Source organism: Petaurus breviceps, unplaced genomic scaffold (assembly GCF_028583685.1).
Source record: "Petaurus breviceps papuanus isolate PSGF00001 unplaced genomic scaffold, PetGlider_PUasm1.0 38, whole genome shotgun sequence".
Taxonomy (NCBI): Eukaryota; Metazoa; Chordata; class Mammalia; order Diprotodontia; family Petauridae; genus Petaurus; species Petaurus breviceps.
The window spans coordinates 8,922,774-8,942,302 of NW_027186304.1; the positions used below are offsets into that span (position 1 = coordinate 8,922,774).

General features: G+C 37.4%; 2 protein-coding genes and 1 pseudogene across 6 annotated transcripts in view; 2 read left to right on the forward strand and 1 right to left on the reverse strand.

The window, feature by feature from the left end:
• CCDC102B (coiled-coil domain containing 102B) overlaps positions 1-19,529 on the reverse strand; it is a 762,014-nt gene that overhangs the window by 699,505 nt on the left and 42,980 nt on the right. The gene's annotated exons all lie outside the window — the stretch shown is intronic.
• LOC138170328 (U3 small nucleolar RNA-associated protein 14 homolog A-like) lies at positions 9,851-10,629 on the forward strand (annotated as a pseudogene).
• On the forward strand, positions 10,706-12,259 carry LOC138170327 (U3 small nucleolar RNA-associated protein 14 homolog A-like). Its single transcript, XM_069099568.1, has one exon. It carries the CDS (start codon positions 10,706-10,708, stop codon positions 12,128-12,130), a length of 1,425 nt encoding a protein of 474 aa, XP_068955669.1. The 3' UTR covers positions 12,131-12,259.

The following is a 19,529-nucleotide window of genomic DNA, read 5'->3' on the forward strand; positions in this document are numbered from 1 at the left end:
GCAAAATTGGATGCATATTTATGATGTGTACAAAGATAATATTCATAATAATTCAATCACTCCAAAAGGGAATGAACTGGTTGTCTCAAGAGGCAGTATAAATTCCCTATTACTGGTGATCTTTAGCTGGAGATTAAATAACCACTTGGAGATGTTTAAACTAACTGACCTCTGAGATTCCTTCTAATTCTGAGGTTCTATGATTCAGTAACAGCTTGAAATACAAATAACCCTTAGTTCATTATATTTTATATAGTGCAAAGATTATTAATATATTTATTCATCTCTGAAGTTTTTGATTTGTTCTATCACCAGAAAAAAAGAGTTGAAAGTTTATCTTCAGAGCTTAAACATTTCAGTCAACAAAAATAATGTAAATATTCAGGGAGAAAAAAATATTGTTGGTGCCTAATGATACACAGTAAATCAAAAGCTGTAAAGAGAAACAAGTCTTTGGATGTCTTGAGTATAATTTGGCCTTGAGAAGGGTGCAGGGACAGTTGGGGGTTGGAGAGATAGAAAGGAAGAGAGGAATATATATGTGGATTTTGGAAAGTGTTTAAAGCAGGAAAGCAAGATTAAAGAGCCAGTAACTGTCCTCCTCAGTAATAGATTACAAAGAAAACAACTTCAGAGATGTACTATCAGGATGTGTAAATTGACAAGCAATATCGTCCTTAGCTACTTAAAGTAGAATGTATGCTAATACAGATCTCTTAGAAAAGGTTTCTTCATACTTTATAAGCTTGTAGGAAGAGTCTAATAAATGTTTTTTGAATGTTGAGTTATTTAATAATATTTTATTTTCCTTACAATTTTCCCAAGTGTGATGGAAAATTATAAAAGTAATAAAGTTGAGACATAGTTATATCCTAAATTTTTACACAGTATATTAAATTCACCATCAGCTTTGGGGTGGTGATCTACTGAGAATAATGTTTTATGTTACAGTGTGCAAACTGTCACATGTGAAAATATTTTATTCAAATAATTTATTGAGTTAAAATTGTTTCCCTTTCAAAAGATCTTATACTTAATATTTCACTCTTAAAAAAATTGCTAAGTACTTTAACAATTCACTTAAGATTCTTCCCCCATTTCTTTCTAATGCCAAATTCCATTTAATGAGAAAATCTTACTTCTAAAGCACAAGGCTATTTCAGTTCAGTTATGGGTGTATTTTGACATTGGTTAGTTTTGATATCCTAACATTTGTTGAGGTATAACACTGAAAAAGTCAGTTTTGTGACTGATGCTGTCAAATCAGCAGTACTGCCTTATAGAAAAATAGCAAATGTGACTTTGTTTTACCCTCTAAACATTTATTAAAAGTCTTTGGACATAAAACTTTACCCATTCATACAAAATATATTACAACTTTTAACACATTTTAAGCTTTCATACCTTGTTTTTTTTATATTAGAAACTTAAAAATAATGAAGTCATATTTCCATTTATTTATAGAAATGTTGCAGAATACATATTAAACATGGTTAAATGGCCATATTAGGAAACACATTTTATTCTAGTTGAGTAGACAGTTTATAATGTCAAAAAATTAGCCAAAAAAAGACGTGTGGTTAAGGACCCGACTGGAGTCTTGGCTTTTTCACTGGGTGGCCTTGAACATGTTACTTATCCTCTCTGTGCCTTAGTTTCCTCATCTACAAAGTGTGATTCCTATGATACATTCTAACCAATTATTTCCCAAACAAAATCTAATCCTAACACACTGTAAAACCTCCGTGAGGTTTATACCAGAGACATTATTTTGTACTCCATCAATAATTCAGTTACATCTATCTGGCAAGGCAGTCAATAGAAATGAGATTCAGGAGTATATTTAGGTCTACTTAGGATACATTTTCCATCAAAAGTCAGTTTTCTAGTTTGATAGGAAGAAGAGGATGGAGGATGTCCTGACACAAAAGCAACTTGATCCAAAACCTCAGTTCAACATTAGCAAGAGCACAATCCCAAATAATAGAAACAGAATAAAGTCAAGGACACACACAGGCACTTTATGAGACAATGGATTAATGCCAGTTGCTTTTGGAAAGTGACAGCACCAAGTAGGCCAAATTGAAACACAATCATACAGTCCAAAATGATGTGCTGTTTGCTAGGCAAGAAGTCAGTGGCAAGCAATGACACGATCTTCTAGGAGTTATTTCAGTCTATATCAAATTATAAGTTGTAAAGAGTGTGGAGAAAACAGTGGGTCATACTTTGTTCTTCTCTTTCATCATGTCATCCTCATGTACTCTAAGATTACATGAAAGCCAGAAACAAACTTTTTTTATTCTTTTATCTTGCTCACAGAATCAGAAAATATTTAGAATTTGAAGGGATATCAGTGATTTTATAATCCAGCCCATACCTGAATAACAACTCCCTCCATAGTATAGTGGAAAAGGCATCATTCAGTCTTTAACTGAAGACTTCCAGTGAGGAGAAAGCCATCACCTCCCAAGGCAGTTAATTTCTCATGTGGACATCTTTGTTAGCATATTTTTCCTTATACCAAGCTAAAACTCCAGTTTCATAATTTAGTTCTACCATCTGGAGCCAAATATAACAAGTCATATTCCCCCTCTAGGTGAGAGCTTTTCAAATACTTGGAGGTAGACATTCTATGTATCCTTCCCAAGCATACCATGACCTTCTCTTTGAGGCTAAATAGTCCCAGCTCATTCTTATTCAATGACATGAACTGAAGGCTCTTCAGCACCCTGGTTACCCTGTTCTGCATATTTTGTAATTTGTCAATGTCTTTTCTTAAATGTGGAGCCTGAGATCAAATGTTATTTTACCATGGTAGCATATAGAAGGAATATAACCTTTTTGTTTCTAGAGTTGTCTCTTTTAATACTTCTTAAGACTGCATTATCTTTCTTAGATTTCCTGTCATATTTATGACTCATAATCAGCATAAAACCTACAAAACTTCTATTTTTAGTAGAGCCGATGTTGAGACATGTTTCTCCTATCTTCTACTGATTTTATTTTTTAACTCAATGTAAGAATTTATAGTTGACCTTATTAAATTGCATATCATTAAAATCAGCCCAGTATTCTAGTCTGTCATAATGACAACACACACACACACACACACACACAAACAAACAAACAAACAAACTAGCATTCGATATCTTAGTCCTCCATTCCAGCTTCATGTCTTCTGCAGAAGTTTGCTGTCAACATGTGCTTAGGTATTAGAAAGTTTCTGGTACTTAATAATCACATTAAATTTACCTTTTGCTTTTAATTTGTAAGCTCTTTTGTCATTTAAATGAATTGTCTACTTTACTTACCACCAAGGTCAGTTATTGGCTTATTAGTTTTCTATATTTTCCTTTATTTTTATATTAAAATAATCTCCACAAGGTCAAGTAATGGATTAACAGTACTAATTCAGTGTCCTTGAATGAAGCATAAAATGCATGTTTAATATGAAGGCTCTCTTTACAGAGAAAGTTGCCTCCAGGGCATTGCCTGAAATACATCCATTACTCAATTGAAATTGCACAGAGAACTTTACATACTAAGAAAATATTTCACTGAAGTCCACCTCATTTTGACTATATTAGCTTTTTAGGTGCAAAATTTCAAGACCTCTTTGTGCTACTATATTTTTCTAATCTATACCTTACAAAAAGAAATTGTGCAACATTTGACCCATACAAATAAAACTTTGAAATAAGTACAAACCATAACAAAATGACCATTTTTCTCATGTGCTATTGTGGTCATAAATTTGTAATATTTCTCCAATCATGAATACAGATTTGCATACCTAAAGGAAACTTCAAAGGTACAATAATTAGGCTAATTGTTAACATAATTCCTAACTGAAAGGAAGCATTTGGACAGATAGCCAAGAATTTTTTTAATAACCAGAATTTGGAGAGATGGAGTGGTGATGATTTTTACAAAGGATATAGTCGTTTTCATTTATTTGAATATTGCAAAAAAAAATGGTTTGTCTTTCCAGTCATTTTCTTCAAACTTTTGTTTTTTAGGGAAATGAAATGACAGACAGCTAGGTGGCACAGTGGATAGAGTGCCAGACCTGAAATCAGGAAGACTCATCTTTCTCAGTTCAAATCTAGGCTCAGAAACTTACCGTGTGACCCTGGGCAAGTCCCTTAACCCTGTTTTCATCAGTTCCTCATCTGCAAAATGAGCTGGAGAAGAAAATGGCAAACCATTTCAGTATCTTTGCCAAGAAAATACAAATGGTGTCATAAAGAACCAGATACGACTGAAATGAATAAACAACAATAATAATGAGACCTCACTGATTTCACTTGAACTCATTATCTATTTTAGAAAGTTGGGTTCTTTTTAAAAGAAAAGATAAAGAAATGAAATATCTAGATAGCTGACTATTTATGAAGTATATTTTTTCCTATTGCCACATGACCATGAACTTATTTTGCAAGAGCTAGCTTTCTAACCAGAAAAAAAAAATAGTCTGTGTTTTTGTTTATGAAAAAATAACTGGTAGAAAGTAGATTTTTTTTCTTATGTCATATGAGATCTCAATCTAGTGAAAGAGACAGAGGATGGCCTGCAAAGGGATAAAAAGTAATGAAACCCCCCCTCTATTAACCTCATGTAAAATGGAAGAGAGTTTTTTTTAAGAAATGACATCTGAGTAACCAAAACACTATAACCTATTATCTAACCAGTTAATATCATAGGATACTTTTCTACAAAGATAACTGAATATGAAGCAACAAACATGTGCTTCTTTTAAAACCATCAAGTGGTAGTTGAGGAGTTGACCTATTTGCATACCATGCTTTTGATTTAGTTAAAATTTAAAAGCTTAAGTAAATTTTGAATTATATGCATTTATATATGAATTCATTTGTGCATCTATATAATAATGATAATAACAGGTAGCATTTATCAAGCTATTAAACGTTTGAAAAGTTATTTATAAATTCCATTTAATTTTATCCTCATAGCATCTCTGGGAGGTGCTGATTTATATTTCCATTTTAGAGATGAGGAAACTGAGGAAAATAGAAGTTGTGACTTACCCAAGTCACATAACTAGCAAATCTGAGCCTGGATTTTAATTCAGGTTTTGCTAACTCTGGCACTCTTTAACTGTGCCACCTAGCTGCCAACTATATTTTTTTCTATGTAGATGCATATATAATATATATGTGTGTGTGTGTGTGTGTGTCTTTGACGCTGTTCACCACTCTCTTCTCCTGGATATTGTCATCTCTCACCTCGGGACACCACTCTCTTTTAGTTTTCTTTCTACATGTCTGACTGTCCCTTCACAGTCTCTTTGCTGGATGCTCATCCATATCATACATTTCCCTCAGAGTTCTATCATGTGCCTCTTCTCTTCTCCCTTTATACTGCTTCACTTGGTTATATCATCAGTTCTCAAGGACTTAATTACCATTTCTAGTCCAATGACAAATCTACCTCTTCTGCCCTAATCTCTCTGGTGATCTCCAGTCTCCCAGATGTCCAAATGGACATGCAGTAGAATTCTTAAACTAAACATATCCACAAAAGAAATCATTATATTTCCCACTAAACTTTCCCCACCAGTACTTTCCTCATTACTAAATAGAGCAACACATCTTCCCAGCCTCTCAGGCTCACAATCTTGGAGTTAACCTGTACTGCTCAATATACCTCACATCTTCCCCCTCCCATCCAATCTATTGCCAAGGCCTATTGATTTTACCTCTGCAATATTTCTCACATACTATAAACATTTTGGGTTTTTCCTAGAGTGAGATCTGTTTGGAACTAAAAAAAAAAAAGGAGCATTTGATTAATTTCTTAAAACTTCCATAGGCAGAGAGTATATTTTCACCATCTCTCTAACCTTGAAGCTGCAATACTGACTATGTAATTAAATGATTGGATAGACACTAAATGAGGTATCCACAATGACCTGTGTCTGGTTTTAAGGAAAAGCTGCTTCTCCAGAAGGGAAGGGTTAAGAAATTTGCTAGAGGGGAAAAAAAATCTCTCCAAGGAAAGAAGGAGCCTAATCCACAAAAAGGGGGTATGAGGGTGAGGGAAAGGAAAGTACAAATTACTGACATCCCTGACTACAAGCTTAGCCTTCAACATTCTCACATTAAGTCATATTATCAGATAGTTTCATTATAAAGCTTCACTCTTTATTCAGTTTAACTCAGCCATCAATCATTTAACAATTATCTATGTGTAACATGATGTAGTTGGTGCAGGGAGCACAGAGACAAAAATTAAGTATAAGAACATAAGTTGCTTCTGGCAGCCAAGATGGGAGAGTAAGCAACAATTCACTCTCATTCTCCCCTACTGACTTTGAAAAACCCAGGAAATATCAATCCGGGAAAAATCCTGGAACAGTGGAGCCAGAGGAAAGGTGGAATATAACAGTTTTTTAAGCTCATGAGGCTAGGGGGTTTTATGGGAAAGGTCCCTCTTGCTGTGGATGAAGGTGATAGGATGTGTAATGGCAAGCCAGCAGCAAACTCTACCCCAGTATTCCAGCAGGAGATCCTGAGTGCCAGAGTGGTAGAGCAAGCAAGTGACAACAGCAGGATCCCTCTGTGCCTTTTCACAGCCAGGGGAATCAGCAGACACCAGCACAGAGAACTACCACTTGCAGAGCAGAATGGTGTCCACCAGTAACTGAGTCTACCCATGCTCCAGCACAGCCCCTGGTGAGGAGGTTATCTCCAGTGACCAGACCACTCCCCACCCCCACATCCCACTCCATGAGTGTCAGTGTAATCTCCGGGGAAATGTAGACAACATGATCTGGCATCAGCATACGCCAGTCACCACTAGCTCCAGCTAAACACCAGGTAGACACCAGGTAAACTACAGCCTCTACACTCTCAGCTACCAGAACCTGAGGCCCCAGCACACAATGTCAGTAACCAGGCCCCTAGCCTCCACCATAAGAAGCAAGGGACAGTGTTCCCTGTGCCCCAGGAGCAGAGATAAACTTTAAAAGACAGGAAGAAGGCAAACACCATGAACAAAAAGCCACACAGGAAAACAAAGACCATAGATTCTTATGATGGGGACAGGGAAGATCAAAACAAAAAATTTGAAAGAGAATAGCATTGTCAATATACCCACATATGAAACCGCTAAGGGAAAATTGAACTGATCTCAAGCCTCAAAAGTCTTCTTGGAAGACCTCAAGAAGGATTGTAAAGGCAAATTAGAGTGGAAGAAGAAAACTTGAAAAATTCCTTTAAAAATGCAATTGACAGTTACTGAAGATGTAAAATATTTGGGAATCTACCTGCCAAAAAAAACCCAGGAACTATATGAACACAATGGCAAAAACACTTTTCACACAAATAAAGTCAGAACTAAATAATTGGGAAAACATCAGTTGCTTGTGGCCAGGTCAAGTTAATATAAAAAAATATTAAAAAATGACAATCCTACCTAAATTAATTTACTTACTCAGTGTCATACCAATCAAACTAGCAAAAGTTATTTTATAGAGCTAGAAAAAATAATAACAAAATTCATCTGAAAGAACAAAAGGTCCAGAATATCAAGGGAATTAATGAAAAAAATCCTAGGGAAGATGACCTTTCCTTGCCAGATCTTACATTATATTATAAAGCAGCAATCACCAATACTGCTTGGATTGACTAAGAAATAGAGAGTTAGATAAGAGGAATAGGTTAGGTACACAAGACACAGTAGTCAATAACTATAGTAATCTACTGTTTGATAAACCTTAAGATCCCAGCTTCTAGAATAAGAACTCACTATTTGACCAAAACTGCTGGGAAAAATAGCAAATATAAAAAAAAAAAACAGACACTGGGTATAGATCAACATCTGACCCTGTATACCAAAATACAGTCCAAATAGGTACACTATTTAGTTATAAAGGCTGATGCTATAAGAAATTAGGGAAGTAAGGAATAGTTTTCTGTTACATTTATGAAGAATGGAGGAATTTATGACCAAAAAAGAGATAGAGAATATTATGAAATGCAAAATGGATAAATTGTATTACATTAAATTGAAAAGTTTTTGTGGAAGCAAAGCCAATGCAAACAAGATTAGGAGGGAAGCTGAAAACTGGGAAAGAACTTTTACAACCAGTATCTCTGATAAAGACCTCATTTCTAAAATATATAGAGAATTGAGTCAAATTTATAAGAATGTGAGTTATTTCCCAATTGATAAATGATCAAAGATATGAATAGACAGTTTTCAGAGGAATAAATTAAAGCTACCTATAGTCATATGAAAAAAATGCTCTAAATCACTATTGATCAGAGAGATTAAAAAAAATCAAAATAATTCTGAGGCACCACATCACTCCTATAAAATTGGCTAACATGGGGTGGCTAGGTGGCACAGTGAGTAAAACGCCAGCCTTGGAGTCAGGAGGACCCGAGTTTGGTTCCGGCCTGAGACCCTTAACACCCGCACAAAAATACTAGCCGTGTAACCTTGGGCAAGTTACTTAACCCCAATTGCCCTCCAAAAAGGCAAAAAAATAAAAAAGATTGGCTAACATGACAAAACAAGAAAATTATAAATGTTGGAGGAGGGCAGAGCCAAGATGGCAGAATAAATACAGGAACTTGCTTAAACTCCCAATCCAATCACATCCAATATCTTTAAAAATGACTCTAAACAAATTTTAGTGCTACAGAACCTACAAAGTGACAAAAAGAAATAAATCTTCCACTGAAGGCATCCTGGCAGGCCAACAGGAAGGATCTATCACACCGGGATGGAAGTGGAGTGGAGTCCTGTGTGATCTAGGCCAACCCAGACCCATGGCACAGACCAGCCACAGTAGATTTTAGGAGAGTGAATCACTGGCAGCTATAGCAGTTTCCAGACTTCTGAACCCATAAATGCCAAAGAGAAAGTAAAAGGTCACTGGGGGCCTCTGTCGATTCTGGGTGAGAGAAGAGAGCAGCCTGGTCCCTTCCCCTGGGGTGGTGGAGGAGGTGGTAGTGGCTGCAGCCTCCTGAGCTCCAAGCCTACCGATCGTGGGGGGACCAAGTGGCCAACCAGAGGGCATATGCAAGAATCTCTATGCTGGTGCTGAAACAGGATTCTCTTGCTCTGTCCTGCTTGGATCTGGGTCATAGTCTTGGGTGGCAGTGCTGTGGTAAGGTGTTTGTTGAGGCTGTGGAAAGGCAGTCTTCCTCACAGTTCTGAGACAGGTGCCTAGAAGAAGGCACAACAGCTTTCTGACAACAGTTGTTCAAAACCCCAGAAATTTGGGACACAGAACTCTCTATGGTGGAAGCAGAGTTCTACCTTGGCAAAGAGCTCAAAAATCAAGTAATTGGCTCGCAAGATGAGCAAATAGAGGAAGTGTACAAGCTAAATTAACAAAACAATTCATTACAAATTAGAATTGGGCAAGTAGAAGCTAATGACTCTAAGAAGCATCAAGAATTAGTCAAACAAAATCAAAAGTATTAAAAAATAGAAGAAAATATAAAATACTTCATTAGAAAATCAAGTGATTTGTATGTCATCTTGGGGGGAGGGGGGAGGGAGAGAAAATTTGAAACTCAAGGAATTGTGGAATTGAATCTTGTAAACTAAAAGTAAACAAAAAAATTAATAAAGACACAAAAAAAGAAAAAATATCAAATGACCTAGAAAATAGAATCAGGAGAAATAATTTTAGAATTATTGTTCTACCTGAAAGCTGTGATGAAAAAAGAGCCTGGACAGCATCTTCCAAGAAATCATCAAGGAAAACCACCCTGAGGTCCTAGAAGCAGAAGGCAAAATAATTATTGAAAGAATCAATTGATGACTTCCGACTCCCAGGCCCATGTGAGGATACCAGCTGCTTGCCAACATGAACGGGAAGGTCCCTGAAAAGAGCTTTCTGGCATTGGGCCAACGGGAAGAAGTGGGAGATTTACTTAAAGAATACCCACTGAGTGCCAGTGAAGATGAGGAGGACGATGATGGAGAGAGGACACATTGAAAGCTTCAGGAAACCATTGGTAGCCTGGATGGAAAGAACAGGCAGAGATTGGCTGAATGATCAGAAGCCAGTCTGCAGGTGTCCAAGTTCAATGTCAGCACTGAAGGGACAGGGGAGAAACTGGAACTTGCAGAGCTGCTGGCATCCATTAAGCCTTCTTCCTCACTGGGCACTGTGAAGAAGCAGCTGAAGAAGGTCAAAAATAAGAAGACTGTGGAGTTACCCCTTAGCAAAGAGGAGAATGAATGGATCCACAGGGAAGCTGCCTACAGCAAAACCTCCCAAGACATGGGCAAGTGGGACCCAGTAGTCTTGAAGAATCGGAGTGCACCACAGCTAGTCTTTCCTCTGGAGCAAGAGCAAGTACTAGATACCCCTATTGAGGAGGTGCTTGGGGGCTGGAAGGCAAGAACTCCCCTGGAACAGGAAATTTTTAACCTTCTCCACAAGAACAAGCAGCCTCTGACTGACCCTTTGTTGACACCCGTGGAAAAGGCCTCCCTGAAAGCCATGAGCCTGGAGGAGGCCAAGCAGCGCCGAGCAGAGCTCCAGAAAGCCCGGGCCCTGTAGTCCTACTACGAGGCCAGGGCTCGAAGAGAGAAGAAAATCAAAAGCAAAAAGTTTCACAAAGTACTAAAGAAAAGAAAGGCCAAGGAGATTCTCAAGCAGTTTGAAGAATTGCAGAAGGTTAATCCCACTGCGGCCTTGGAAGAGCTGGAAAAAATGGAAAAGGCCAGGATGGAGGAGCGAATGAGCCTCAGGCACCAAAACAGTGGGAAGTGGGCCAAGTTAAAGGCTATTATGGCCAAGTATGACCTGGATGCCCGTAAGGCAATGCAGGAACAGTTGACCAAGAACAGAGAACTGACCCAGAAACTTCAGGTGCCCTCTGAGAGTGAGCATGATGAAGATGCTGAAGAAGATGGTGGCCTCATCCCTGACATTGTGAATGAAGTGCAGACGAGCATTGAAGGACCAAACTCCTGGATGCAGAAGAATCGTGGGGTCAACACCAAGGCCTCTCCCATCCAGAAGAAGCCTATTGCCAGTGAAGAGTCTGGGCCTGATGAGGAAGAAAAGGCTAGGGCCGAGGAGGACACTCTGTTGCAGGAAGTGGAAGAGATGCGATCCCTTTGGAAAGGGTCACAGGTCAATCAGGGGTCACAGAAGCAGGAATACAGAACAAAAGCACTCAGGAGGACAAAGGAAGATGAGGAGGTGTTGGCTGAACTGAGGACCCTCTCTAAGCATATAAACGAGAAGGACGAGAAGATGAAGCAAGAAGACTTAGAGCATGTGAGCTCAGCTCCATCTTCCCCCAGTAAGCCAAGCGTCCAGAGAGAGGAGCAGTCCTTGCTAGATGAGAGGCCAGAAAGAGCACAAACCATGGAGGCCCTAGAGACACTTGGCATGGAAGAAGTTAGCCAAGAACAGAAACAGCTCGGGCCTGGAGTGGAAAGGCAGCAGCAGAGTAGTCAGACTGAGCAGAGGAGTCCTCCCAAGGTACCGCAGGAGCCCATGACTGATCTGCACCCCATCATCACAGCAAAGACCCACAAGGCAAACTCCTCCGGATCAGTCCCCACCATGGTAGCCGAGGAGGACTGTGACGAAGACGTAGCCCAAAAGCAGATGATAAAGGAGGCCTTCGCTGGGGACGGTGTCATCGCCGACTTCCAGAAGGAGAAGCTTGAAGCTGAGAAAGCAAGCAAGCCCAAAGATACTGACCTGAGCCTGCCAGGCTGGGGACAGTGGGGCAGTCCGGGCCTAGTGATCAGTGCCAAGAAGAGACGCCGGTTTCTCATCAAAGCCCCTAAGGCTGCTCAGAGGAAAGACAAGCGTTTGCCAAATGTGGTCATCAGTGAGAAGCGGAACAACCAGGCGGCAGCCCACCAGGTAAACGTGCTTCCATTCCCGTTCACCCACCAGTATCAGTTTAAAGACACCATCAAGACGCCAGTGGGCACCACATGGAACACGCAGAGAGGCTTCCAGAAGCTGACCGCTCCCCGTGTGGTGACCAAGCCTGGCCACATCATTGAGCCCATAAAGGAGAAGGATGTTGAGTCTGCTCTTTCCCACTTGGGCCCTCCAACCCTGCAGAGGACAAGACCACAGCATGCCCACCATAGGAGGAAAGCGCTTTAAGTTCTCTTGATGGCTCCAGGGCCAGGAGAACTTGGTACTGGGAAACAGTGCCTCAGGTGGTGATGGTGCCTTCTTCTGGAAATAAAACAAACCTTCGATATCAAAAAAAAAAAAAAAGAAAAGAAAGAAAGAATCCATTGATCACCTCCTGAAAGAGATCCCAAATTGAAACATCAAGGAATATCATAGCCAAATCCCAGAATTATCAGGTCAAGGAGAAAATATTGCAAGCAGCCAGAAAGAAACAAGTCAAATACCATGGAACCACAGTCAGATTACATAGGACCTTGCAACTTCTACATTAAAAGACTAGGTTTATGATATTCTATAAGGCAAATGAGCATGGGTTAAAACTGAGGATCAGCTACCCAGCAAAATTTACCATAATCTTTCAGGAAAGGAGATGGAAATTCAATGAAATAGGGGACCTCCAGACCTTCATGATGAAAAGACCAGAACTCAACAGAAAATTTGATCATCAAATACAACTCAAGATAGGCATATAAAGGTAAACAGGAAAGAAAAATAAAACAAACATGTTATTCAATAAGGACAAATTATTTACATCCCTACATGGGAAGATGATACTTGTAGAGCCGTACAGTTCTTGAGAACTGTATCTTTATTATGACATTTAGAAGGGATATACATAGACAAAGGGTGTGGGTATAAATTGACTCTGATATTATAAGAAAAAAACTAATTATGTGGTGAAAAGGAATTGTAATGGGAGAAGAGGAAAGGAGGAGGCAGAAAAGGGTAAATTACATCACTAGAAGAGGCACAAAAACACATTACAGTAAAATGAAAGAAAGGAGGGAGATGAGCATTGTTTGAATGTTACTCTCATCAGATTTTGCTCAAGGAGGGAATAACATACTCAGGTGTAGAAATCTGCCTTGCCCTATAAGCAATAGGAGGGGAAAGGGGAAAAAGGGAAGGTGGCAGGAAGAGAGAAGGGAGGGAAGAAGTAGCAAGGAAAGAGGGAAAGAAAAATAAGAGGGCTGATAGAAGGAAGTGAAGATTGAGGGTGGTAATAGTCAAAAACAAAACTTTTGATAAGAGGAAGGGAGAAATAAAAGCATAAATGAGTGGGGGGAATAGGATGGAAAGAAAGACCCAGATAGTAATGATAACTGTGAATGTGAATGGGATGAATTCTTGTATAAAATGGAAGTAGATATGGAATTGCCAGTTGACCATTTGCTGTCAGGTATTTGACTATGTATTGACATATATATGTGTATATGTACATACATATGTGTGAGTACATGTATGTGTATATGTACACACACATATATACGCACATATATATAGTACCTGACTTTGTTACATATAAATTTTCATATTTTATTGAATAAAATCCAAAAAATGACATTAAATAACATTGCAGTTAAATAATTCAATTTAACCAATGTTTATTAAGCACTTGCCATGTGACTTTATTTAATGTCTTAAGATACTTTATCTCTTTTCTGATTTATTTTTTTTAAGAAAAGCATTTGCAAAGAAAAAGAATCATAAAAATTCAGGTAGGCTTTGTAAGAGTGACTCTGAATCCAAATATACAAGTAGAAATATATTTCATTCACTATATTATCTTGAAAGAAAAATAAATCAAATGTAACAGAATAAATCTATTTTCCAAAGCATGTTTTCCAGAGCAACTCTGCTTTGAGAAACTCTTTGATTTAATATAATTTGCCACTATTTTCTATAGAACAAGCCATACATCATGTAAGTGTATTTGTTTAACATGATGTTGTTAGTTAAACATACTTAGTTAGTATGAAGAATTGCTTTTTCCACTAGATCACTTTACAAAAGAAACTCAACTTCTCTACACTCATCTCAAGCATCGCTTAAAAAAATAAATGTGCTCTAATGGAAGACAAAATTAAATCTTGATATCATTTTGTTTTTAAAAGAGAAAGACATTGTGGCATAGTATAGAGAAAGCTGGCCTAGGAATCGGGAAGACCCGTCACATAATATGCAGCACTGAACAAGTCAATTAAAATCTCTGTTCTCTAAAAATATGGTACAGAAAAAAGGACTAACCTGCATTGGTAGAGTTCCCTATATCAATTAATTTATATATCCAGTCTGTGTCATACATAAGAGAACAATACAAGGCACATTAGTTGCATTTCACCCAAAACTATATAGATGAATCTTTGATTATTAAAACCAAATAATAAATAGGGACAGATAGCATGGTGGATGTAGAACTACCACTGAGATCAGGTAGACCTAGATTCAAGTCCCTGTCTTTGACATAAACTGACCATGTGACTCTGAGCGTGTCATTTAATCTCTCAGCAATCCAGGAAATACTCTAAGTCAACCTTGTGAAAAAAAAAAATGTGCCAACTTTCATTGTTAGAAGGAATTGCCTATGGAGTTTTCCCCAAAGTTCCCTATGTTAATAAAATCTCAGATCTAGGCCCTATCTTCTGTCCCTAGGAAAAGGGAATAAATATCACTTTTTCAATAAATAAATGAATATATATATATATATTCAAACACAATAAAAATACGAATTGGTGAAGAGTCTGTGGATGACATTTTCTTCACCACTCAAATACTCAAGTGATTAAACCCTAATCTCTCTAATGACTTGTAGTCTCACATCACCAACTGCTTATTGAACCTTTCAAACTGTATGTTTCATAGATATCTCAAATTTAGCACAGCCAAAATAGAATTCATAATTTTTCACTCCTTTCACCTATACACCTTTCTCCCAAGCTTCCCTATTTATGTTGAGTATACAAATCTTTGTGGTTACTGTAATGGGAATACAAATTTGGAAGATCTTCCCTGCCCCTAGGCTAAAGTGCACCTGAAGCCTGGGGAGGGAGGCTTGTTTTTCAGTAGATACTTTTTGATTGGCCAGTGGGTCAATAAGGTTGTTACATTCTCTGAACCAGGAGAAGGCTATATAAGCCCTGATGTGAGGCTTTGTTTTGGGGGCTCACTTTGAGAAGTGTTCTGTGATTTGATCTGTATTTTGGGAAGCCGTTGTCCAGGGTCCCCCCAGCTTTGAAAAACCCAGATGTGGAAACCCAGATGTTGACTGGGTATGGATGTAATGGCTGGACAGTTTGGAAATCTGTCTACTTGATCTGTTTCTGTCTTGATAATTCTGCCTGTATACTTTGAAGTTCGGGGTGCTGACCTTTTCCCCTGAACAAGGTAAACGATACATGTCTGACTGATTTAAGTAAGCTTGTTAACCCATTTTGAGTTGCTTTCCTTTAACAAAGCAGATCCAAGAACTTGTATGGGCAGCAAACCCTGAGGATGCGCTTGGGGTGCTTGCCACTACAGTTACCCAGTCTACAACCTTCAAATTGTCCTCAACTCCTCATTTTCCTCACTTCACTTATTCATCTGGTTGCCAACTTAGCTCTTCTTTCTTTTCAACATCTAACACTCACCTTTCTCTTTATCCAAATATCCACTGTCCTACTTCACTTTCTCATTAACTGAATGGCAAATAAGATCCTAATTTATCTAACTGTTTCCACTGTCTGCTTTCTTCAATCTATCCTTTATTCACTTTAAAGAGATTTTTCCTAAGGCACAAATGTTAACATATTTCTCTCCTACTCAATAAAATCTAGTAGCTCCCTATTACCTTTAAGATCAAATACAAACTCCTTGGAAGAATATTTCGAGCCATTTATTATCTGTTTCAGACTTACATTTCCATATATTTTTTCTTCTCTATGCATTTTATAGTAAAGCCAAACTGTCCTCGCTATTCCTCCTCCATGACATTTGGTGCCTTTATACAGGCTATTGTCCATGCCTGAAATACAATTCCTCCTCACCTATGCCTCTAAAAATGTACCATCCTTGAGAACAGGAACTTTTTCTTTGAATTCCCAATGACTAACAGTGCCTGTCATATCGTATACAATTAATAAATACTTTTCGGTTGATTGATGTATCAGTAATTATACCATTTCATCCTATTAACTCTTATTCTACCAGGAATCTTTGGAAACTAAAGTTGATAATAGCTCTGTCACAAAGTCTATTGGAATGGAAATCTTAACTTATTGGTAAAGATGAAAGCCCTGCCTTCTGTGAGAGGTGTGGTAGAGATGGAGAGAGGTGAAAGTTTCAGCTCTCAGTCAGTCCCCCTTTTGGGAACTCATCAATGAAAAGCCTTCTTTGAGGGTAGTATTAAGATGGCTTCTATTAAAATTATGACTGCAAAAAATTTTGGTTCATCATTAAATCAGAAAAAGGAAGTGAACATGACAACCTTCCGTGTTTCCTGCTTCAGTGAAGATCCATGAAATATGAATGAGTGAAACCATTTTGGGAATCCTTTTTATCTGTATTTTTTTCACTGTATCCTTTCTTGGGGACTGTAATAATGGTAATTGTCATCTCTGTTACCAAAATTCTTAGATCTGCACTCACCAATTAAATCTTAATGTTAGAATGGATCATAACTTTCCATTATTCCCTTCAGTCAGAGCTAGACTTATACTGTTTAACATTCACTTAACAAAATCATTTTGAATGTTTACTTGGTGCTAGTTGCTGTGAAAAATAGAAAAAATAATCAGAGAAGATATCTGCCATTTTAACATATATTTTCTTCTAATAGTTTGATAATGCCTAAATTGTTCATTTATTTATGGAATTATGAAATAGGTAGCAAAGTGCTTTGAGTACTCACTGGGAAAAACCACGACAACAGTGGGTTCTTATAAGGCCTCAATAACACTTTAATACAGCACAGAGGGGCATGGAAAGATGGCACAGAAAGTACAGAGACAAGCAGCAAAGGTGGGGGGCTGAGGAATACAATGGTAGATGTCATGGGAATGGGAATGGGGTGGTAGAGTAAGGTAGACAGTGTGGGAAAGAGAATAGAGAGAGGAAAAGTCAGAAAGTAACTCACATAACCATGGATTAGAGTTGGGAGTACTAAGCAGCATGGGCCCAGATTGAGAAAGGTTGCTTAGGGGCAGAAGTTTGGAGTCTCATTTTTATAGTTGTTTTTTTTTTGGGGGGGGGTAGAACAGACTAACTCTTATCTATGCTACCTTGGGGTTAGTTCATTAATATTATCTCAAAGTTATCAGAACCATTTTATATTCTGCTGGTCTTACCGCAGAAGTCTGGAGTTTATCTGAGGTTTATTTAGGACCAAAGGACTCTTATAGCAAAGCTTAAATGGCTTCCCCAGATTTAGCACACAGACTCAGAATGTGATCATTAGTTAATATTTGATGTAATTTGTATCAGTCTTATGCAGCCTGTCTTAGGTTTTCCTTTGCAATATTACTTCCTGCTACTGTTACTTTATCCTGGCTTCATATAAATTTATTTACTATACTGACTAGAATGGGAACAGTGTTGTGATACAATTTTAACACAAGGCCCAAAGTTCTACAATTAGTTAATTCTTTTGGCTACAGTTAAACAAACTTTTCCCCATGTTGAAATACAAATTTTCCCAAAAGAAGGAAAGCCTTAAGTTTATTTATTGTTGTCAGTTTTTCATATCTCAGCGTAAATGAGTTTTTCACCCTTTCCCCTATGCCACAACTGCTTTACTTCAACCCAGGTCAATGAGGGAAAGTAACAGTAAAGAAAGAACAAGGGTGAAGATTACCTAAGAATTTCCTTAGCAAGAAGGATATGGGAAAAACTGAAAGGAGAAACTGGCAGAACGGGGGAATTTGGAAGTATGAAAAAATGACTACCTGTTTTAAATTTTTCCCCAGATTCATTTTGCTTTCACTATCTCTAGACAATGTCTGCATAAACAAATTACAAATTTGCAAGTATATTTTATTTTCCTTCAGAAGAGAAAAACCTCTACCTTGCCATCTCATTACCTTGGTCATAGCATATTTCCCAAGATATAAGCTTTTTAAAGCCAGGCAAACCGTTCATTTTCCTTTACCAATCATAGTAAAGTACTCTGGTAGAGTTGCCATTTCAACCATTTTTGTCAGCCTTTTTCTATCAATTTATTAGCATTTTGTTTTAAAAAATCCTTTCACTGAAAAGGAGTCTTACTGAATCTAATTTCAACAGTGATCTAATGCAATTTCAGAGCAGTTAACTATAACTGCAGCAATACCTTAACTTGTTTACCAATTTTAGTTTCCCCCATTAAATTTTCTATTGTCTCTTATTCTGCCTTTTGATTCTATAAAAATTTTCTGGGATTATTTTTTTTCTTTTTCTTTCCCTTCCCTTCAATTCAAATGAACTATTCTGGGGAGTCTGCCCATTGCCATCACTTCTTTTTCATAAACATCTGGGACTACTTAAGCTTTTCAAAATGCAGGAGCATTTATGGATATTATTTGTTGGAATATTAAGAATAGTTTCCATTTTGTGATATCATCCTTAACTCTTTTTTCTATTTTTTCCACATTTGTGAGGGTTTTTTTTTAAATTTCAATTGACTTGGAATGAGCAAAATTGATCTTTAAAGACTCAGTCTTACTATATTCCTTTGCAAATGAATGTCCTTCATTTCCAAAAGAGGCCATGCATGAGTGCTGAAGATAAGTGATTGTTGAATGATGGCATAACTTCTCATCCAAAACTGTTGATTTTTTTCCTTAGCAGAGTATTTCAAGATTCTATTTAATAATACATGAAGAAAGGATTGTTATGTCCAGCTCTGTCCTTAGTGTTTGTGATGAAACCAGTTTGCTTTTGTTTAATTTTCCATTTGTTCTCTTGCAAAGTATACTTTAACTTCAAGAAATCTTTCTGGAAAAAAAAAAACATAGCCCAGATATGAAGTCTATTTTTGATAATGAAAACAATTGAAAAGCTTTTAATTAGTAAACAAGTATATGAAGGTAAGAAGTAAAAGCCTATTACAAATATAGAAGCAATTGAGAGAGAGGAGGGGGTTATTTTATTTTTCTTTTAAAAGTAAATGTCAGGAAATGCTTCTTCATGGATAAAAAAAACAAAGAATTTTTCACATGGAGAAGATGATGCTGTATCAGATTGTATATGCCCTTCTTTTCCTGACTTCCTGGAAGGTATTCCTCATGGTTTCTTAGAGAGAGTGGGAACTGAGAAGATGACTCTTTTGAATAAGATCACAAAGGAAGAAGAGAAAAGATCTCTTAAGGAAAATTAGTATATTCTGGGAGGAGAGAAGAGATTTTTGAAACACTAAACCAGAGGAGAGAAAAGTTGACCAGGGAGATTGGATGTCAAGATAAGATTTAGGGTATTATAAAAGTTAATATTCTATTTACAGTCTGTGTTGAGGGATAGATGAGACATAAAGACATATAAAGACACAAATATACACACATATATGTATTTGTGCATATGTACATATATGCATGTATCTATTTTCAAAAACAACAAGAGAAATATTCTCATATAT

What these genes read in the sequence shown, in the direction of transcription:
- LOC138170327 (XM_069099568.1), top strand. Translation starts at nt 10,706, where the DNA reads ATGGAAAAGGCCAGGATGGAGGAGCGAATGAGCCTCAGGCACCAAAAC.